The sequence below is a fragment of the Panthera onca genome, chromosome A3 (genome assembly GCF_046562875.1).
Source record: "Panthera onca isolate mPanOnc1 chromosome A3, mPanOnc1 haplotype 2, whole genome shotgun sequence".
In the NCBI taxonomy this organism is placed as follows: domain Eukaryota; kingdom Metazoa; phylum Chordata; class Mammalia; order Carnivora; family Felidae; genus Panthera; species Panthera onca.
In genome coordinates this window covers 67,823,324-67,846,178 of record NC_138341.1, presented here as the reverse complement: position 1 = coordinate 67,846,178, position 22,855 = coordinate 67,823,324, and the positions used below count along the sequence as shown (strand labels likewise).

Here is a 22,855-nt window from a genome sequence, read left to right as displayed (position 1 = left end):
CTTTTTTCCTCCTATGCCTAAGAAACAAATACAATATTCACATCTGCACCTGTGTATTTGCTGGTATTCTGTCACCTGTGTGTGTTATATTTTAACCAAAAAATGTCTAAAAACCAAAAGCTTTTCTTTTCCTTTATCTTTCCCAAAATGTGCATCCCAGTTCTCCTATGTCTTCTTTCTTATTACTGCAGAATAAATTATATTCAAAGAAGGAATTGAAGGAGAAAAAATCAGTATTGAAAATGAAGAGAAAAGGGCAATTACCTTCTTCGGCAGCCTCTGGAGTAATTAGTGCTACACAACCTCAGACTGCACACCAGCTGTTCAGCTGAGCAAATGTCGTTGTTTTTACTGGTTTTGCCCTTTTTTATGTCTAAATGAGAAACAAGAGATCTGGGGTAACTTTTAACTCAAAGCCCAACTGTCTGTTTCTCATTTGTGATTCATAAAAATTTCAACTAAAAAAAATTTATAGTTTGATTATAGCATTGTTTACAGCGTGGCATAAATATATAATTTTGTATGTGTAAATTATATTAGAATATAGTATTAACTTGTATCACAGTTTCCTCATCAGTAATATGGGGAAAACAATAAAACCTACTTTTTGGGTTATTATGAGGAATAAGTCAAATAAGTTAATATAAAGTGCTTATTAAAATAGAGCCTGGGGGCGCCTGGGTGGCTCCGTCGGTTGGGTGTCCGACTTCAGGTCATGATCTCATGATCCGTGAGTTCGAGCCCCGCGTCAGGCTCTGTGCTAACAGCTCAGAGCCTGGAGCCTGCTTCGATTCTGTATCTCCCTCTCTCTCTGACCCTCCCCCATTCATGCTCGCTCTCTGTCTCAAAAATAAATAAACATTAAACAAAAAAAATTTTTTAAATAAAAAAATAAAATAAATAAAATAGAGCCTGGACACAACATCTGTTACATGAACAGAATATATAATAAAACTGAATCATCATTAGTTCTTACATCTTACCACTTATTTTCTCCATCAGAAGGATAAGAAAACAGGGGCGCCTGGGTGGCTCGGTTGGTTAAGTGTCCGACTTCGGCTCAGGTCATGATCTCACGGTCCGTGAGTTCGAGCCCCGCGTCGGGCTCTGTGCTGACTGCTCAGAGCCTGGAGCCTGTTTCAGATTCTGTGTCTCCCTCTCTCTCTGCCCCTCCCCTGTTGATGCTCTGTCTCTCTCTGTCTCAAAAATAAACGTTAAAAAAAATTAAAAAAAAAATAATAAAAAAGAAGGATAAGAAAACAGAGTTCTGAAGAGGTTAAGTAACATTCCCAAGGTCAGACATATGGTTAGGTAATAGAGCCTCTGCTCCTAACACCTCGCTATTTTTTTATAAAAATCTTTTAACATTTATTTTTGAGAGAGAGATAGAATGTGAACAGGAAACGGGCAGAGAGAGAAGAAGACACAGAATCTGAAGCTGGCTCCAGGCTCTGAGCTGTCAGCACAGAGCCTGACATGGGGCTCAAACCTACGAACCATGAGATCACAATCTCAGCCGAAGACAGACACTTAACCAACTGAGCCACCCAGGCGCCCCTCACTATTCAGTTGCATAAAGTTTGTATATAATCATTTATTCAGCCATAGCCTTAATGGTGGGAATTCAGATATCCAGAGGTTTTTTTGCCATTATAGATAATACCACAATGAATACCTTTGTACATACATCCTTATGTATCAAGGCTTTTGTTTTTAAAAATATTTTAAGTTTACTTTTGAGACAGAGAAAGAACACAGAGAAGGAGTGGGGGAAGAGTGGAGATAGAGAATCCCAAGCAGGCTTCACGCTGTCAGAGCAGAGCCCAAGGTGGGACTCAATATCATGAACCTCAAGATTATGACCTCAGCCAAGATCAAGAGTTGGACACTTAACCAACTGAGCTACCCAGGCACCCTAGGGCTTTTGTTTTAAAGGAGAAAATTCAAAAAATAAAATCACTAAGCCAAAGGTTTGCATAATTTTAACAGAAATTACTAATTTTAAGACATTTATTATAGCAGGTCTATCTTTCCTTCTATAGTATCTGGATTTCCTATCTTACAAAAAAAATGTCATCTCTACTCCAGTTACATAAATATTCTCCTAATTTCTTCATATAGATACATATCTTAAACCCCTTTACAATTTACTTTTTGTGTATTTTGTGAAGAAGGGATCTAGTTGGCTTTCTTATATGTGGATAGCAAATTATACTCGCAGTATTTATTAGTTAAAACATCCTTTTGGGGCACCTGGGTGGCTCAGTTGGTTAAGCATCCAACTCTTAATCTTGGCTCAAGTCAGGATCTCATGGTTCGTGAGCTCAAGTCCTAAATCAGGCTCTGTGCTGACAGCGCAGAGCCTGCTTGGGATTCTCTCTCTCCTTCTCTCTCTCTCTCAGCCCCTTCCCTGCTTGAGCACACACACTTTCTCTCTCAAATTAAATAATTTTTTTTTTTAAGTCCTTTTCCCACCAGGGTAAAATGTCACCCTTGACACATATTAAACTCCTTATGTCATTCCCAAGCTTCTTTCCTGTACTCAAACCAAATTACTTTTGATCTCAATAGGTCTTGGGCTCATGTTCTTTCCACTTAGAATAGGCCTTTCCCAAGCTCTATAAATCCAAATCCTACCATCTGTGAAGGTCCAATACAAATGCCAGGACTACTTTATTAGTTTCTACCCTTCCTTCCTCTCATCCCTTGCTAGAGGTAATCACTCCCTCCTTTGAATGTCCACAATACTTTATCCGTACAGTACTTCTCTAACACTCCCCACTTTTAATATAATTAGTTACATACAAGTCCTATCTCCTTTCTAGGTGGTAACATTCTGATGGACTTGATCTGTATCCACATCATTTTATAGCACCCTTAGTACTTGGGACAGTGCCCCAAAATCATATATGTTAGATGAATAACTGCACAACTTTCTTGTTCCCTCCCCAGATCTGCAGTTCTGCAACTAGCTGAAAATTACTGCATTGTACACAGAAAAAGGCAGCTTTGCCAAATAAAGGAGGATTTTTCTGTAATCCATAAATCAAAAGTTAAAATAACTGAAATTTAAAATTACATATTCTATACCATATTTATACGAGAAAAAGTCAAAAGACTATTAAATGAAAGTGTTGACTATTTTTTTCAGAATAGCAATTTCTAGGCTATGATAGGATTAACAGATTCAGAACAATCTTCAACATATTTATATTGAAATCCTCTATGATGATAACCTATGTGTATAATAATGACATTAGTGCAAGGTAAGATCAAGTGACTTATGAAATACCAAAGACACAATGCAAACGACCATCTGAATTATAAGCAGAGCAGGTATTCACTACTCTGACAAAATTCTGAAGTGCTAGGAAGGTCTCCTGCTTGCCCCTAAACATCTTTGCAATCAGTGAGCTATTGCCTAAAAATTCATCATGAATATTCAGTTTCATTTAAGAGTCTAAACCAGCAGTTCTCAATCATGGGCCATTTTTCCTGCCAAGGGACATGTGGCAGTATCTGCAGACATTTTTAGTTGCCACATGAGTGGGAGGGATTGTTAATAACATTTAGTGGACACAAACCAGGTGATGAGGGAGCACAAAGCAAGCTGAGGGCACAGTACAGGCTAAGAGCACCCCTGCCCCCAGGTGGAATATGTGTGATATTCCTCAGACATTCCTGGCTACTCAAGAACAAAGGAAAGGGGTTTAAGTGTTTGCCATGGTAATGTGGGAAACTAAGGCAAACTAAAATTTAAATTCCCTTACTGCCTACAGCACATTGACAAGTCTTTGAAACAGAGTAAATGGGAACCTTGGCTTAACATTACCCTGACCCCCCAGGATCCTGTAAGTCTACTTTAACATATAAAAACTTCTTTGGAAACTTCCTTGATCTCAACTCCCCCACAATACACGCTGGCAATCATACTCCAAGCTTACGGCCAGCTGATATACATCTGAAGGGCCTCATGACTGAGGTTTTACTACACCCTAATAAATTGCATTTTCCTAACAGGAGCTAGCCCCTCAAGATCCTGGAAACCTTGCTTCCAAAATACTTTAGAAACTTACTCTATCCCAAACCCTCTCCTAACCTTAGGATATATAATCAGTTACCCGGGGCGCCTGGGTGGTTCTATTGGTTGGGTGTCTGACTTTAGCTCAGGTCAGGAACTCGCAGTATGTATGTTCCAGTCCCGCGGCAGGCTCTGTGCTGAAGCTTGGAGCCTGCTTGGATTCTGTGTCTCCCTCTCTCTCTGCCTCTCCCCCACTCACATTCTCTCTCTCTCAAAAATAAATAAGTTTAAAAAAAACCTTTTTTTTAAAAATCAGTTACCTGTCACAACCCCAGTGCAGCTCTTTCTGCCCACAGGTCCTGTCCCCATGCTTTAATAAAATCACCTTTTTTGCATCAAAGACATCTTCAAGAATTCTTTCTTGGCCATTGGCTCCAAACCCCCCACCATCACCCCAAAACCCCATCACCAAAGAGTTTCTTACTTATGTGTTATTTATTTAGACACCCACCCCCCTTACTTGAACATAAGCTCTATTGAGCCAAATTCCATTATTATAGCCCCAGAGACTAAACCAGAGCCTTATAAGTATTTTTAATTTTTATTAGTTAAATGTCTTTTTCTTTTTTTTTTTTTTAAAGACTTTAAGTAGTCCCTACAGCCAAAGTGGGGCTCAAACTCACAATGCTGAGATCAAGAGTCACATGCTCTACCAACATAGCCAGCTGGTGACCGTTTTGTTTCATTTTTAACGTTTATTTTTTGAGAGAGAGAGAAAAACAGAGCATGAGCAAGGGAGGGGCAGAGAGAGAGGGAGACACAAAATTCGAAGCAGTCAGCACAGAGCCTGATGCAGGACCATAGGATCATGACCTGAGCTGAAGTCAGACACTCAACCCAGGTGCTCCTGCTCGTCTTTTTCTTTCATGACAGAAAGATTTCCTATTTTATTCACAAGGATTATCTAATTATTCTCCTAAGTTTTCTTATATTGTTTTCTCTTTTTTGTGTGTGATTCATTTAAATCTTTAATCCATTTGGAATTAGTCTTTGTTTGTATACTTGAGAAACAGAAATCACATCAGATGATTCCAATGCAAAAACTCTACAATAATTCTGACCTGTTGGATAAAACTCAAACACCTCTGCAGAACATGTTAATGAGGTTTTGGGGTGACGGGGGTTCAGAGCTGACAGCCAAGAAAGAATTCTTAAAGATGTCTTTGGTGCAAAAGGTGATTTTATTAAAGTACAGGACCCATGGGCAGAAAGAGCTGCACTGGGGCTGTAAAGAATGACGGGTTATATACCTTGAACTTGTGGGAGGTATAGTCCAGAAGGGAAGTTTCCAAAAAGACTTTCATATGCTAAAGACTCACAGATTCCTGGAGGGCTAGCTATTGTCAAGCTAAGGTTGTTTTTGTCTCCAGCAAAGCATTAAAATCAAGACAGTAGGGAGTTTTCTTTAGCCAAGGATGGGATTGCCTTTTTCTTGTCAACTGGTAGGGACTCTTATCAGTTTAACCATTTGCTTTTTGCCCTTTCCTGCTTTCCTGTTTTTGGGTAGTGGGAGTTCCAAGGTATATCATACATATCCCAGCTGGGGGCAGGGGGTGTGCTAGCTTGTACTTTGCCCTCAGCCTGCCTTATGTTCCCTTATCAATACAAACTGATTGCATCTGTTCCTCTGTAGTATCAATCTCCTGCTCCTAATTCCATCTTATCCTGCCCTCTGACTATACCAAAAGGTCCTAATGGATCATCAGTAAGAATTATGCTTGAAATGCACTTCCCCATCTGCCTGCTGAACTTCTATAAGTCCTTAAAAGCCCCAGTTCTACAGTCACCTCTCCTGGAAAGTCTTTCCTGTCCAACCCCAGAGTTCCTCCCTCACTTCCTTCTTCATATCTCCACTTTCACATCTCTCTACTGTAATAATATACACCTGCTTCATAATATATATAAAGTACTTAATATACATAAGTACTTAATATACACAAGTACAAAATATACATAAAATATATATACCTGCTTCATAATATATATAAAGTACTTAGACTAGTGCCTACCACAGAATAAATGCTAAGTAAATGTTAAGTACTATTTTATTACCACAATAGGTCGCAATTATTTGTGTAATCTCCCTTGCTAGACTATGGGGGACAGAAGACAGAGACCCACTTATCTGCTATTATTTTACCAAACCCACTGGTCTGGCACATATTAAACACTAATAAGTAATAAATAAAGTAATAAACAAGACCTCAATTCTAGACAGGAGTAATTTTGATACTGTGCATTCCCTATGTTTTAAATGAAAAAGGAAATTTTTCAGATGAAAAATTGTCTGCCGTTCCTGCTTTTTTTTAATTTGGTTCAAATTTGAGGAGTTCTAGCTTTACCCACCTCCAGAAAGACAATTCTTGGTGCTCCATAGCTACCACTGTATAACCTAGTATACTGGAAATGAAAACCATGGCATGGGGAGGGGAACTTAAAATTTTTTATCTTACTCTGAATGCAGTCAAGAGTTCATACCCTCACATTCTCTTGGCCCTGAACTTCACATAAGTAAACTCATCAGCGCAGCGCCTCGGTGGCTCAGTCCGTTAAGCGGCGAACCTCGGCTCAGGTCAAGATCTAGCAGTTCCTGAGTTCAACCCCAACATGGGGCTCTGTGCTGACAGCTCAGAGCCTGAAGCCTTTTCAGATTCTGTGTCTCCCTCACTCTGCCCCTCCCCAACTCGCGCTCTCTCTTTCCCTCTCCCAAAAATAAACATTAAAAAGTAAATAAGATATAACAAAAAAAAAAAAAGGAAATTTATCAGTTTCCATGATGACACAACAACCCTATCCGTCAACCCTGGAATGAAGGAGAAGCCCCACGGGTGAAAATGCAGGGGGCTGTGATGTCTAGCTGCTCTCTTCACGAGGAGTCTGCGTCCATACCAACTTCGGAGAATCACAGCATTCTTTTACTGAGGGAAGACAGGATTCCTCAGCTCCAGTATCCCCTAACCTAGGACTGCAGAGACAGTGAGCAAACCGCCCTGCGTTGGTCAGCAGCTGCAAGGCACTGAGATGACTACAGCCCGGAGTAGAAGAGGCGGAGAGAAGCTTCAAGCGGGAAAGATGAAACGCAGAGATGCTACGTGCGGAGAAAAGGAGAAAGGAAAGCAGCTGGAGGATAGATCAGCCAGGAACACCGCCACTTCTCACTTCTCATCTCCACCTCGAATCTTGGCATCCAAAATCTACACCCGCCACTCTCACTCTCTACTTTCCGCTCCAGGGCGGGCCAAGCCGCCGCCCACCCCTAGAAACCGGGCCGATGGCAGGAGGGGGCGGTTGCAGCCTCCCGGACTCACCGGCTCTCGGTGCCGCCACTTCTGCGCGGAAAGGCCTGGTCCGAGGTGCGGTCTTCTGAAGTCCGCTCCCCAGAAGCCACGATGTTCGATTTCTCCGCTCCCCGCAACCGCGAGAACTCCAACCGGCGTCCGGGCTTCCGTAGGCGGACGGCTTGGCGGCCCCGGATGTTGATTGCCGCCTGCCCCGGAAACGGTGGCGGAAGGCCCAAGGGGGCGGAGGTGGCGTTGCCCTGCTCTCCGGAAGGAGACGTGGCGGCGGTTGGGCCCCCGGCTGCCTGGGTGCTTAGTAGTCCCGCCGCCTCCTCCTCCTCCTCCCCCTCCTCTCCTCTGTGCGCAGAGGAGGCTGTGGCGGCGGCTGGAGAAATCGGCAGCGGAGGATGGAGGAAGGAGGCGGCGGCGCGCGTAGTCTGGTCCAAGGCGGGCCGGTGTTATTGGTCCTCTGCGGCCTCTTAGAGGCGTCCGGCGGCGGCCGAGCGCTCCCCCAGCTCAGCGATGACATCCCTTTCCGAGTCAACTGGCCCGGCACCGAGTTCTCTCTGGTCAGTGCCCTTGCGAATCCTGTAGCTATCTCTCTCCCTCCTAGCACTAGAGTTTGGCTCCTTCTCTCCTTACCTGCGCGTTGCTCCCCCAGAACCACCTCTGCAGGCGCCTGCCCCCTTCCCTAATCCAAAGGTTCATTTATTTCTCATCCATTCATTCATACAGCAAGTGTTTAGCGAACACACTATGTAGTTGTGCCCTCCATGCTAAGCATTGGCGATTCAGAGATTACCTGCTCTCCCCCTTTTAAATTTGTCTCATTAGACCGTGCTTACCAACACTCCCACCCCACGGAAGCAGCTTTTTTGGAAATTAAGGCGCTTACGTTGAATCTTCTCTTTAGAAAGTCAGCTGCAGTTCTTCCTCCACCAGCCGCCTTCTCTCCTTTAGTATTGCACACAACCGGATCGACACAACCGGTTACACTGCAGATATGAGTTCCCTTTCACACTCGGTATATCTATCTTGTATACACACACGTGCATATGTGTATACGCACAGCTCTGTCTCCTTCAAAGTTGTTTCTGAGAGAGCTGTTTGACCTGTGGGATGTTAACGATGCTGTATTCAGAATATCCTTTACCGTGTTAATGTATTGCAGTCGTAATACGTAAGACCCCAGAACATGAGATTTTATGGTCAGTTTTCCTAGAGTGATGAACGTATTTATAACTTAACAGTTAACGAAAATTTGCAGTCCTTCTGTCTTTGGAGAGTGCTCTGCTGAAAAGTCTTCCTACCACTGTAGGCCAATAAAAATTGCACACTTAAGATACTTACCGTGTAGTAATTATTTATTTCAAATTGAAGTCTTGGAAAATATAAAAGCTTTTTTTTTTTTAATTCTTACTCCAGTTAGCTGCAGTCATTCCATGTGGGATGACTATTTTGTTCTATTACCATATTGTTCTATTACTACTTCACTGAAACAAGAATAAGTGGTCGCAAGCAAGATTTACCAGGATAACAAATGTCATGGTTACCACAACAGATTTCTACTTGCAGATGTTAGTTTTTGCGAGTATGTCACACTTTATTTCCCCATCCCTCTGTTTTCAGTTCTCCTGTTCTGGTAGTTCAGTGATTCTGAAATTTATCTAAGTAATTATTTCTCTGGGAAGCCAGGTTTATATTTGTGTTAATTCCATTAAATATTGTTATTTTAAAATACTTATATAAAAGTGTATTATAAGTGAGACATAACTTTAGCAGTCTTGAGGTGAACATAATTTATTTAGTCCAATCTCTGTTACTGTTTTAAAAGAGCACACAAAATGAACATGACAAGTATTAAACAATGTGGTCATTAAAATATTTTACTCTTGCACCTGTTGGTTTTTTTTTTTTTAATTAAAAAACGCACACTGATATGCAGCCTTCAAAACTTACTGATGTGTTAGGTGGATGACTAAAACCAGCCTTTTTCAAGATTACTACAAAATTGTTTCATTTTTCTTCTGGCAGTGGTGTGTGCTGGCTGAAAGAGGTTATGGAAGATCTGTATTAAATTTATCCTGTACCAACCTTTCACATATCTATCAATTTTATTTTGAAATTGAATTTTTAAATTTTTTTTTCAACGTTTATTAATTTTTAAGACAGAGAGAGACAGAGCATGAACAGGAGAGGGGCAGAGAGAGAGGGAGACACAGAATCCGAAACAGGCTCCAGGCTCTGAGCTGTCAGCACAGAGCCCGACGCGGGGCTCGAACTCATGGACTGTGAGATCATGACCTGAGCCGAAGTCGGACGCTTAACTGACCAAGCCACCCAGGCGCCCCTGAAATTGAATTTTTAATTCTTTTTGACAGTGCAGCATAATTTAAGATGGGTATATCTGAAGAATTTTTTTTTTTAAGTTATTTTGAGAAAAATCTAGGGACATTTTTCTGTGAGTTGGCAAAAGGTCTGTGGCTTTCATGCAGAAATAAACCCCAGGAGTCATTATCATTGGCCTTTGGGTTTTGTTTTAGTATTTTTATAATATTAAGGCTTCCCTTCCTACTTTATGTAACTGGCACTACAGCCCTCCACACCTGGCACTGTCATTTTCTTTTATGAGCCAGTTGATTGGACATACGTAACCAAGCAGCTGTATGAAGGAGGATAAGGGCCTTTATCTCTCTACAATCTGAAGTTGGAAGAGACTGGATTAGAAGATGTGAATTTTTTTTAGCTTTAAAATTCTTCTGTACTTTAAATCATCTCCCCATTCAGATATATCAAAACAATACATAATCTTTACAATCTCACTTTCATATTTACTTAGAATAATTATTAAGCACCAACAAGGAATACATTTTTTTAACATTTATGTTCATTAATTAATGGCTATGATATTCTTTGTTTACTGGTTTTTAGCGTTCAGTTTTGTGTGTGTGTGTGTGTGTATTTTTCTTCTGAAATACCTACCATCTCTGTGTCTATTAAAGTGCTCAACAATTTATTACTTCACAGAGTTCATAGATTTCACCAAAGTAAAACCACAAAATAAGTCTAATTTTCTCTTCTGTTGTTAACATAGAAATGTATTCCCAGTCAAACTTCCCCCAGACACTATGCTTGGGAAGAATGGTGACCAACTCTATTTAAGCATGTCATATATGGTGGCAAGTTGTGCCACTGAGTTTATTTTACAGCCTCTATCAAGATACTTTTGTCTTTTATCCTCTATCTTAATTCCTCCAGACCCTTGTTAAACATTCAGCATTTCTCCCCTGCCAACATATTTTTAAAGTTTCTTAACCTTAAAGTACCATACCCCCTTGGTTTAGTTTCATTATATTAAAATCTGATTTTTATCAGATTACTAATAGGGCCTCTTACACTGAAAATACTTTAGGGTATTAAGTTATATGCAACAACTTTTTTCCCTATCTAGATACATTCAGAAGTATTTTGTTTTCTTAAAGAACTCTTTTAATAAATCAAAAAGAAACATTTTTGTTAGATCAAAAAAGTTTTTTAAGTTAGAAAATCAGAAAAGGTTAACTTCCCTGTAATTTTTTCTGAAAATGTAGGGTAAAGTTTGTTAAAAATTTTTACTTGGTGATCCCAATAAGTGACTCTTTCAGCAGTTTTCAGATAGAAGAATTGCTACTTGGTCTGTTTTATTGAAGAGGAAACCCGCTTTTCCAAAACTTAATGAAAGAGAAATCTTTGCATCTTCCAACAAGTGATGGCTTTTATTTCTTGTTACCTCTTACTTAGACCTTAAAAACAATAGACCAGAACATAGCTGGGGCGCAGGGTTGCAAAAGCACCTGACCCCTGGTGGTCTAAACAGACCAGGTTCAGCCACTCACCCCTAACAAAATCCAAAGGCAGAGAAATGAGTGGTGGTGAAACAAGACAGGAATTCATTTCAGTGACCCCAACAGCTGAAAACAGCAGACTAGCTTCTCAAAGACTGTCTCCAAAGTGCCAAAAATACTTTCAGGTTTATATATGGGAAATATGGGGTAAAGGTGGTGGATATGTGCAAGTAGGCTTTGGAAGTCAAATCGATCATTATCTTGGAGTCCATCATGGGCGAGGTCTTGCTGGCCCAGGGCAGTCCTTACTGTTTGAGAGTAGTTTTGGTTCCTGGGGATGCTTTGCCAAGAGACAAGCTGGAAAGAAAAACCCAACTAAAAAGTTTGAGGTCGAAATGGAGGTAGCTGAAATCCTCTTTCAAGAGGAATGAATTTCTTTATCATATAAACATAAAGCCCCAAGAGTGGTTTTCATTACAAAAAAAAAAAAAAGGATTGTCTTCCTTCCTTTGCTGTAATTCCAAACAAGCAGTTAGTTGCTTTTTCCATTGTTAGTATTTTGGTGAACAGTTTAGTAAACAAGTCAATATTGCTGCCCAATTCAACTTTGAACATCAGAGTTGCAGGTACTTCACAAATAGAGGTAAATACAGTTAAGTCATATGCTACTGGTGCTGCAGGATTTTTTTTTTTACCTCAATACCTGGGATTCGTTGTCTCACCACTTCAAAGAATGAAAAGGTGGACACAGAATGAGCAGTAGGGGAAAGTTTATTATAGACTCTAGATTAGAAAGTAAGAATAGTAGGAAAGCTGTCTCTACAGAGAGGGGGCATTCAAAGGTGAATACCCAACAATAGTGGTTTCACACTGTTTTGTAAGGTTCTGGTCATCACCCCCATACAAGTCCCCCTCCTTCCTTCTCAGGTCCTACCCTCATTGGCTTGATAGCTCTAGGTTCTGGGTTGTCCGTTCCTGATTGGCTTGTTTCCACTGTATGAGGGCTGGTCTATGGCCATATCATTATGGGTTACACATTTATGGTCTCATACTTATTTCTACTTAGGTCTTTTGTCAAATTCCTTAGGGACACCTGAGGGGGAGTAGGTGGTGTCTGTTGCATTCTTAAGAGGAACCTTATGCCTGAGGGCGATTGCTGTGGTCAGACACTCCCAGCATTGTTCCAAAATACAAGTTTCCCACCCCACCCAACCTCAGGTCCTATCCTTTCCCTCTCTGCCTATTTTATCCTATCTTTCCCTATTATACTGGTTGTCTTCACTGCAGTAAAGGGATGATTTAGCAAGACTTCAGGCCAGCCATTGGTAAGCAAATGTGAATCCTGCTTTGAACAAGACACTGTCATACATTCTGCATATATCTGAAAAACATCAAAAGGCATTATAAATGTTATAGCAATTTGTTGGTGCAACTAAATAAATGTTTCTAAGAATCACTTTATCATAAATGTGGCTTTGCAGCTCTCACTTTCAACTCTGTTTCTCCTCTTCAGTTACAATGGTCTTTTAAACAAGGATCTTTCGTCACAGTACAGGAGCCTATATAGTAATCTAAAAAAAGGCTAACAAAAGCTGATTCAAATATGTTAAGGGGCACCTGGGTGTCTCAGTTAGTTAACCATCTGACTCTTGGTTTCGGCTTAGGTCATGATCTCAGGAGTTCCTGAGTTTGCACCCTGTGTTAGGCTCTGCACCGAGTACACAGAGCCTGCTTGGGATCCTCTCTTTGCCCCTCCCCTGCTCTCACTCTCTCTCTCTCTGTCTCTCAAGATAAATAAGTGAACTTAAAAAAAAAAAAAGCCCCAAGTATTTGCTGCCTGGCCCTTTACAGAAACTGTTTGCTGACCCAAAATGTATACTAAAAAAAAAGTTAAGTAAGCACAGAGGATTCTTAGTGATTTTTCTTTTAAAAGTATTTTATCCTGGAGCTCCTGGGTGGCTTAGTCAGTTAAATGTATGTATTCTGGTCATGATCTCACAGTTCGTGGGTTCAAGCCCTGCATCAGGCTGTTGCTATCCAAATATGAAAAAGAATGCGCTATGTTATCTTCAAGTGTCCCATCTGATGAAATTGAGAGTACATTTGTAAAGTGCTGTAGATTTTCACATATAGATGGTAATTGTTAATAGAAGTAATAAGTATTTAGTGATGGTGTATCTATGTATATTCATTGCTTCTTAATGCTTTTTAATCCATATTTTAACCTCAGTCTATTGCATTACCAGTTTTTTGTTTATACTCCAAATTTCAGTTGTGTTCATTTTTTTGTTATAACACTTGGATAAAGTATGTCATCCTCCTTTTGTCCTTATTATTATTTAATATATAGAATATTTTCCCTGCCTTTGGAAATACATTTAAAAATTTTTCTGTTGACATGATGAATTACTTTGACCTAAGACTGTAAATTATTGGGACATCTGGGTGGTTCAGTCAGTTAAGCATCCAGCTCTTGATTTCAGCTCAGGTCATGATCTAGCGGTTCGTCGAATCGAGCCCCACTTCAGGCTTTTGCTCTACCAGCACAGGGATTTTCTTGGGATTTTCTCTCTCCCTCTCCCTCTGTCTCTGCCCTTCCCCTGTGCGTACTCTCTTTCCTTCGCTCTCTCTCTCTCAAAATTAATAAATTAACTTAAAAAAACTAAGACTGTAAATTATTCAATGTACTACAATTTAACCAGAGAAAATAATGTGTATTTTTTGTTCTTTTTCTAGCCTACAACTGGAGTTTTGTATAAAGAAGATAATTATGTCATCATGACAACTACACATAAAGAAAAATATAAATGCATTCTGCCCCTTGTGACAAGTGGGGATGAGGTAACTTTTTATAAATATATTGATAATCCCTGTCACCAAAGATATTCTTTAAAACATTGCAAACACATACTTTAAAACTGAATGACACCATACAGTGTTATTGCAATATTATTAATGATATTCCCTATGCTATAGTTTTGTTTTTTTTTTAATCTGTGACATTTATATTATAACTTGAAGTGTGTACCTCTTAATGCCCTTTGTCTCTTTCACCCATTCCACCACCCCCTCCTATGTGGCAACCACCAGTTTGTTCTGTGTATTTATGATTCTATTTGGTTTAATTTATATGTTCGTTTTTGTTTGTTTTGCTTTTAAATTTGACTTATAAGTAAAATAATATGGTAATTGTTTTTCTCTGATGTATTTCACTTAACATAATAACGTCAAAGTTTAACCATTGTTAGACTTTTTTTTGTTGCAAATGGCAGGATCTCATTAATTTTTTTGGCTCACTAATATTCCATTGTATGTGTATACCACATCTTTTTCATCCATATTTGGATGGGCACTTGGATTGCTTCCATATTTAGATGCTATAAATAATTCTTCAATAAACACAAAATATGCACATTAAAAAAAACTGAATGACAGGTTTTTCAGTAATCCTGTTTACCATAAAAGTAGTAATCACTTTTATTATTCTTGAATTCTTTGATTTTACAGTTCAACTAGGAAAAATTAGCAACCAGTTATTAATATTTTGAATGAAAATCTAATTCCATGCTTGCTTCTTTTATAGAAATGAGGGTTTTGAAACAGCATAATTTTTAAATGTATATCTGACATTTTTTATAAAGAATTTCTAACAAATCTATAGGTACCTATACTTTTTCCCCACCTTAGCTCATGCTCATTTCTTCCTCCTGAAATGCCCTAACTACCTCTTATCCATCCTTCAAGGCAATGACTTCTTTCAAGATGAAACAGGAGAGTCAGCATGGTAAAATGAAAAGGACACCAGCCTAGGAGCCAGGAGGCTGAGGTATAGGCTCTGGTTAGCTGTGGAACCTTGAACAAATTTGAAACTCAGTACTTCCACTCAGTAAATTTATTGAGCTAATTACATAATATTTTCACAGTCTGTAAAATGGAAACATTACAAACTCAATGAGTGCTTTCTTAGGTTTTGTTCAGATTTGAAATCTGTGAAAGACAGCTCTGTTTCATTTTCGTTTTAAACCTTCTAAAGACATAATATACACGTGTGTGCAGTCATACACATATGCCTATGGCATTCAAGTCTGAGATGTAAAAATATATAGGAAACTGGGATGTACCTTAAAACCTTCCCTTACATTCTGCAAGATTCTCCAAGATTCAACCACTCTGAGGCATTCATAGGTAGAATCTGTTCGGATTCAAGTATTTAAAACTTCTGAAATAGGTTTATAAGAATTGTTCAGGAAACTGATACTCAAAAACCTTTTTTTTAAGAGAAGAAAGAATGGAAGATTATTCTATGGCTCCATATTTTATACATCATTTCTTTTGAAAGAAGTGGCAAACCATAGGCTCTTATTAAAAGTTTTGACTTTTTTTTTCCTTTTTTATTTCCAAGCATTTGTGATTTGGACAATGAGTTAATACCCAGACAGCAGAGTTGGGTGAAGTTCTAGAATAATTGTAAGTATTAAACCCTAGTTCTTTCATAGGAAGAAGAAAAGGATTATAAAGGCCCTAATCCAAGAGAACTATTGGAGCCACTATTTAAACAAAGCAGTTGTTCCTACAGAGTACGTATTTTATGTTCACTTAATAAAAGTAGAAAATAAATTTCCAAATAGCCAATAGACCCTTAAAAATAATTCTGCATTTCTTTTTATTATGTTGTATCAAATTTTAAGTTAGTTGTAAATCAAATCATATTGCTTAATAGTATTTTGTTCATTTAAATTCCTGGATAGTAGATGCAGCAAACACCCATTAAAACTGATTTCAAATAATGTCACTTATCAAGTTGCTTTGAACGTTTTCTAGTTCAAAGGAAAGTTTCCTTATATACAATTGTAATTAAAAAAAATTTTTTTTAATGTTTATTTTTGAGAGAGAAAGAGACAGAATGTGAGTGGGTTAGGGGCAGAGAGAGAGGGAGACACAGAATCCGAGGTAGGCTCCAGGCTCCGAGCTGTCAGCACAAAACCCAGCGCAGGGCTTGAACTCATGAGCTATGAGATCTGACCTGAGCTGAAGTCGGACGTTCAGCCGACTCAGCCACCCAGGCACCCCTACTCCTGATCTATTCTTAATGCCTAAAACAAGGCTTAGCCACAGGGGGCCTGGGTGGCTTAGTGTCAGACTCAGGTCATGATCTCATGGTTTGTGAGTTCAAGCCCAGTGTTGGGCTCTGTGCTGTCAGTTCAGAGCCTGGAGCCACCCAGGCACCCCAATATACAATTTTAATTTAAAAAAATGCTAATTGTTATTTTTTTGACTATGTCAAAAATAGTCCCTAAGGCTAATAGTTATCACAGATCCCACATGTATTCTAGACCTTCACAGAGTTTTCACATACAGCTAATTAGTGAAAACAGTGAATATGGCTTCAGAAATTTCATATTTTTCTGAGGCATAATAATGTTTCACCTAATGAAAGCTTACTCTAAATCTTGAGGGAAATGTACTCAACTACATAAAATAGAAGAAAGTAATTCAGTTGAGTTAGTTATGTGGCTTTTGTATGTGTAAATACATCCATTTTTCTTAGATTGAGTCTTATTGGACTTATGAAGTATGTCACGGAAAACACATTCGACAATATCATGAAGAGAAAGAAAGTGGTCAGGTACGTTTTTCTTCAAAACATCAAGTATGGAACATTAGAAAACGAGAATGTTAGTAATTAGATTGATGATTTTCAAGTTATATTCTTGGCAGTTGCAAAATACTTACTGTATTTTTATTTTATTTCCAAATATAGAAAGTAAATATTCACGAGTACTACCTTGGGAATATGCTGGCTAAGAACCTTCTATCTGAAAAAGGTTTGTTTCCACAGAGTGATTTGATAGTAATGCTGGAATTTGGTTGAAAGTATATGCTCAAATTGGAATTTAAAAGATCTTGTCGGAAACTGGATGAATTTTAAAACACTAAAATAAATTTCTGAACAATCTCTTAGAAAACTTTTTCAAAGAGATTTTTTCATTATTTTCGACCTCAACAAACAGTATCCTTTTTGCTACCTATTAATCAATTCTATTAAATCTGTTAAGATAATACACGTTAACGTTACATTTATATAGTGTTAGTGTTAGTCTTTTCCTTGGTTTAACATAGTTGTTATGTATGGAAATAGAAATGTAGATGTATCCCTGCAATTGTGAAATAAAATAAAAGTTGTAAGATAAAAATTATATGTATGTTTGGGATCTTCTTTAGAAAGAAATTTAAAATTAAAAGGGTGATTGAAAACTTAAGTCATTTGTATTTTATATATAAGTCACTGGTCATTCTTTACACCTACCTTACTTTTATATTATTCCACAGATCAAGAAGCAGATGAAAAAGAAAAATCAAAAGAGGCAAGTGACAAGTGTTGATTTTTTTTCACTCTTAACATCTATTATTAGTGAGGCATGAACTTACACAACTTAAATGACAGAATTTAGTCTTGTGTTCTTTACCTATTGCATACCCCAAAGGATTGGGTCAAAGAAAATTTTCAGTATGTTAGGTTTTTCTGAGAAAAGTTATACTGTGATACTTTTATTTACTTTTAAGATCATAGAAAAATAAAAAAATTTACCAAAGATATATCTGGGAAACTTTTCGTAATAGCAGTGTATCACTTCAAGGCTTAGCAGTGGTTCCCTGTTTTTAACATTGGAAATAATTATAAATTAGAGCTTTTGCTTTTTTGCCCTTGTTTGGTCTCTACCTCCCATGGGTAAAACAGATAAACTACACAAGCTACCAGACTGCAAGCATCTTCAAAGCAGGGACTGTCTTTTATCTCTTTACCCCACAATGCAAAGCAGAGTGCCAAACATAATATCGGCACTTCATAAGTGTTTATCAAATGTGAATGCATAATTGATGACTGACAAATAGGATTGTTTAAAAAGAATGATTCCTTAGGGTACCTAATCACAATTTTTAAATGCCCCTATAGTTCAAGGAATGCTTTCTGAATCCTAAGCACTCCCATAGAGTTATATAACCTATTGATAGAGGATATTTCTAGAAGTGGTTTCATATCATAACGATACTTCTATTAGACGTAAAGTGAAATGGCAAAGACCTTCAAAGGAATGCCTGTAACTTGAAAAGGGTGGCTTTGGGGGGAATTGATAAGCTAAGCATAGACACACAAAACATTGCTATTTTAAAAGATTTTAATTTTGCAGACTACCTTTGAGATAAAATATTTATTTACTGTGGCTCTGGAGGATAGCAAGATGGAATGCAAAGTGTGAAATGATAAAGGAAGAGGAAGAAAAGGGTAAGGGAAGAAAACTAACATTTATTGAGCCCCAATTTATAAGCCAGGTACTGTGCCAGGCATGTAACAAGAGGTAATGCTTAATTTTCCCCCCAACCTTTGAGTATGTATTATTATTCTCCTTTCATAAATGACAAAAATTGGAATTTAGTCAAAGTCAGAAAGCTGGTAAATTCAAAGCTTGACTCGGAACCCAGGATTTTCTAATTCTAGATAGTAGCATGAAAACAGCTTACAAGAAGTATCAAAATATTTGTCCCTAGAAACATTTGTTTATTTCCTGTTTTGGAGATGGCACTGACAGGGTACCAAAGTGATACAAGATGAGCTCCCTGCCTCCAAAGAGCTTGCTTGGGGATATTATTAACAATATTTTTTTAGGCCTGTTATATTGGACTTTTCTTTGGTTTACATAAATAAAATATAGGCGCTAGCTCCTTAATAATCCTTGTCTTCTGAGGTAATCTGTTTTATTCCTCCATTCAATGAAAATTTCTTCATTTGTCCTTTACTGGCTTTGAATAGATTGAGATAGGAGTTTACACTGAAAAGTATGTCTCTTAATATTAATGACAGGGAAAAAGAGTAAGCAGATTGATGAACGAGTACAGTATTGAGGTTCCTGTTTTAAAAGATGGTGTTTTACTCTGTAGCCTCACTTTTTGACAAAATAGACTTCACATCTCTAGAATCTAAAGAGTAACACAGCCTTTCACTAGAAGTTTAGTATAGAAAGCTCTGACTAGACCAGTATTATAAGTTCCTGTATTTTATCTTAGTCTCTTTACAACTATTGAAAACAATTCATATGAATCAAGATATTATTATATTCTTTTATATAAATGTACATTTACTTAATATCTTAATTTTAGCATCAAATAAAAGTTTCCCTTTTTTACTGTAGTAAACTAGCTCTGAAAATATGTATTTGGTCAAATAAGAATTCAGGAATCAAAAGAATGTTAGAGGAAGAATATATAGAAAATATGGAAATGTTACCTTTATAAATGTTGGTTTATAAATAAAATGTAGTTTCTTCCTTTACGAATAAGTGCTTCTCGGGGCACTGGATGGCTCAGTCAGTTGAGCATCTGACTTCCGCTCAAGTCATGATCTCACAGCTCATGAGTTCGAGCCCTGCATCGGACTCTATGCTGACAGCTCAGAGCCTGGAGCCTGCTTCAGGTTCTGTGTCTCCCTCTCTCTCTGCTCCTCCCCAGCTTGCATTCTGTCTCTCTCTCAAAAATAAATAAACATTAAAAAACTTAAAAAAAAAAAAAAAAGTGCTTCTCCCATCCTCACCCCCACCTCCATTTCTAATGAAAAGTCTGCCTTATACTCTTTTTTTTTTAAGATTCCCACTAAAAATATCGAAGGTCAGATGACACCCTACTATCCTGTGGGAATGGGAAATGGTACACCTTGTAGTTTGAAACAGAACCGGCCCAGATCAAGTACTGTGATGTACATATGTCATCCTGAATCTAAGCATGAAATTCTTTCAGTAGCTGAAGTTACAACTTGTGAATATGAAGTTGTTATTTTGACACCACTCCTGTGCAATCATCCTAAATATAGGTAGGACATGGATTCAGTATTTTAAACATGAAATGCACACATGCTTTAAAGTGGCATAGGCTTAGCTTTAATGCTTTGTTCTTACCAAATAGATTCAGAGCATCTCCTGTGAATGACATATTTTGCCAATCACTGCCAGGATCACCATTTAAACCCCTCACTCTGAGACAATTGGAACAGCAGGAAGAAATCCTAAGAGTGCCTTTCAGGAGAAATAAAGAGGTAGGAGAATTATCTAACAGTATTTTCTTGGTGCTTCCTTTTCCAAATTTCAGAGCATATATCAATATTTTAATGATTCCAATAGCATAGTAGTAATTTATTTTTCTGACTCAAAATTTTAAATTCCATTTTTTTTTAATGTTTTTATTTATTTTTGAGACAGAGAGAGACAGAGCATAAGCAGGGGAGGAGCAGAGAGAGAGGGAGACACAGAATCCGAAGCAGGCTCCAGGCTCTGAGCTGTCAGCACAGAGCCTGATGCGGGGCTCAAACTCACGGACTGTAAGATCATGACCTGAGCCGAAATCGGACGCCCAACCGACTGAGCCACCCAGGCACCCCTTAAATTCCATTTTTTAATTGATTTTAATTATTTTCCTTATTTTAGTGCTTCTCAGAAACTATTTTATCATTCTTTCACTCTCATGATTTCATATTTTAAAGTTTGACATCCTATTAATTATAGTTAAGTTTAATTTTTAGCTAGTTGACTGGCCTTACCAGATGAGCCCCTTGAAGAAATAGACTACAGCGCATCTTCTACTGCTTTATTTATTCTTCAACTCCTTGCTATATGTCATCAAAACATCATTCTTCTAAAAGTGTTCTTATTAAGGTCAGTGGCAGTCTTTTGGTTCTAAATTCACTGGACATATGCATAACTTGATGTTAGCACATAAAACACTGAACAGTTGCAGCTTGAACTTTCTCTCCTGCCTTTACTTGAAGTCATTCTCTCTGTTTGATTCTGGTTCTTTTCTCCTGTGAACTAATCTTTGTCTGCTTCCTGCCCCCTTAAAATGTTGAACCACAGTTCTATCTGTGGTTGCCTTCTCTTCTTAGTGTCTGTAGTCTTAGGTGGGCTCATCCAGGCCCACTCTACCAACTTCCATTAATATGCTCACGAGTTCCAAATGTCCATCTTCAACGTTGACCTTTCCCCTGAACTTAAACCACAATCACAATAATTAACATGTGTTGAATCTTAACAGCTATTGTGTAATGCTTACAGCAACCTCGAAGATTGCTATTATTATCTTCCTTAACAGATTAGGAAATTGAGGGATTCAGAGAAGGGAAGTGACAGATGATAGATTAGAGATGAAAATCAAAACAATCTGGTTTTAGAACCTGTCCTCTTAACCACTGCTCTATGCTATCTTTGCTTTTCATTTCTTCATTGGACATAGCCAAATACGTTTTAAGTACTCTCAGATTCATATCTCTCACAATGACCCTTATCCTACCTTCCCTATTATTTTCGAAGCAATGTCACTTCTTTTGCAAATGAGCAAATGAGCCAGGACTTCTAATGGACTACCCCAGGAAGAGATAACTGTTTCCTCTTCTTTGGTCCTATATTTTATTCAGTCCTACATTATAGCACTTACATAGCTAAAATTGTTTTTCCTATGATTCTTACATTAAGATCAAGGGAAAACAAGGTATGCTTTATTACTTTGGGGTTTCCAGCTCCTTGTGTGATACCTGGTATTCTGTGGGTACTTAACAATGGTTTCATTAACTAATAACTAACAGTCCGCTGCAAAACCTCTTTCTTCCCTTTCTCTTGAGTACTCATTGTATAATTATTGCCAGACTCTGATGGTTGTGAATACTGCCATTCTGATAGGAAAGGAAAATTATCTTAACATTAATCAGTGTTTGATTTAAAGTGCTCAATTAAAAGACTGGAGATGGATTTCTCTTCTGGTCTTCTCCCTAATAGTGATTTAAATACGGACAGGTACTTAAAAGTCAGCTCAATCAAAATGCTTCACAAATCCCAACTTTAATTACTCTTCAGGGAAGAAGTGCCAGCTTACTTTCCTTTAATTAGTGTTTTTAATATGCCATTTGAGAAAAAGTATTTTTAAAGAGCTACAGATGGGGGCGCCTGAGTGGCTCAGTCAGGAGAGCATTCTATTCTTGATCTCTGCATTATGAGTTTAAGCCCCACATTGGGTGTAGGGATTACTTAAATAAATAATTATTTTTAAGAAATACAGTGAAAAGCTACAGTATTTCAAAATACTTAGGATCTTTAGACCCTAGATCCTAGAATACGTGTTGTATATGAAAACCTTAGGTAATACTGTAGGTAAAGAGTTATTTAAAACTGATCTTTTTTTCCACATTCTTTTCTTTTATAAATCTAGGTTTTTTTTTTTTTTTAATGTTTATTTATTTTTGAGACACAGAGCATGAATGGGGGAGGAGCAGAGAGAGAGAGGGAGACACTGAATCCGAAGCAGGCTCCAGGCTCTGAGCTGTCAGCACAGAGCCCAACGCGGGGCTCGAACTCACGGACCATGAGATCGTGACCTGAGCCGAAGTCGGACACCCAACCGACGGAGCCACCCAGGCGCCCCTATAAATCTAGTTTATTACATGTAACTTTTTTTTAAATTGATATTTAGCATATGGTTTGCCTTTTATTTACTCTTTTAATGTTTATTTTTGAGAGAGAGACAGAGTGGTACACAAGCAGGGGAGGGACAGAGAGGCAGGCAGAGGATCTGAAGCAGGCTCTGAGCTACAGCAGAGAGCCCCATGCAGGGCTCAAACTCACAAACTGTGAGATCAT

The 22,855-nt window shown here is 38.2% G+C and overlaps 2 protein-coding genes across 9 annotated transcripts in view; one reads left to right on the top strand and one right to left on the bottom strand.

Annotated features, from left to right (window-relative positions):
• ASB3 (ankyrin repeat and SOCS box containing 3) overlaps positions 1 to 8,304 on the bottom strand; it is a 114,551-nt gene extending 106,247 nt beyond the window's left edge. For 2 of the 6 annotated variants that reach the window (XM_078444470.2, XM_060606075.3), the window contains exon 1: positions 7,390 to 7,443. The gene's annotated coding sequence lies outside the window, so the exon portion shown is untranslated. Of the gene's footprint in view, positions 1 to 7,389; positions 7,709 to 8,204 lie in introns of those variants that run through there. The other 4 variants (XM_078444471.2, XM_060606092.3, XM_060606068.3 and 1 more) reach the window with 4 other exon arrangements.
• Positions 7,593 to 22,855, top strand: part of ERLEC1 (endoplasmic reticulum lectin 1) — a 31,241-nt gene continuing 15,978 nt past the window's right edge. For 2 of the 3 annotated variants that reach the window (XM_060606117.3, XM_060606106.3), the window contains exons 1-8: positions 7,593 to 7,928; positions 13,920 to 14,024; positions 15,680 to 15,760; positions 16,732 to 16,809; positions 16,945 to 17,008; positions 17,514 to 17,548; positions 19,823 to 20,046; positions 20,139 to 20,268. In XM_060606117.3, the coding sequence (XP_060462100.1) occupies positions 7,767 to 7,928; positions 13,920 to 14,024; positions 15,680 to 15,760; positions 16,732 to 16,809; positions 16,945 to 17,008; positions 17,514 to 17,548; positions 19,823 to 20,046; positions 20,139 to 20,268 (879 nt within the window). In that variant the 5' untranslated portion in view covers positions 7,593 to 7,766. The remainder of the gene's footprint in view (positions 7,929 to 13,919; positions 14,025 to 15,679; positions 15,761 to 16,731; positions 16,810 to 16,944; positions 17,009 to 17,513; positions 17,549 to 19,822; positions 20,047 to 20,138; positions 20,269 to 22,855) is intronic. The other variant, XM_081795284.1, reaches the window with a different exon arrangement.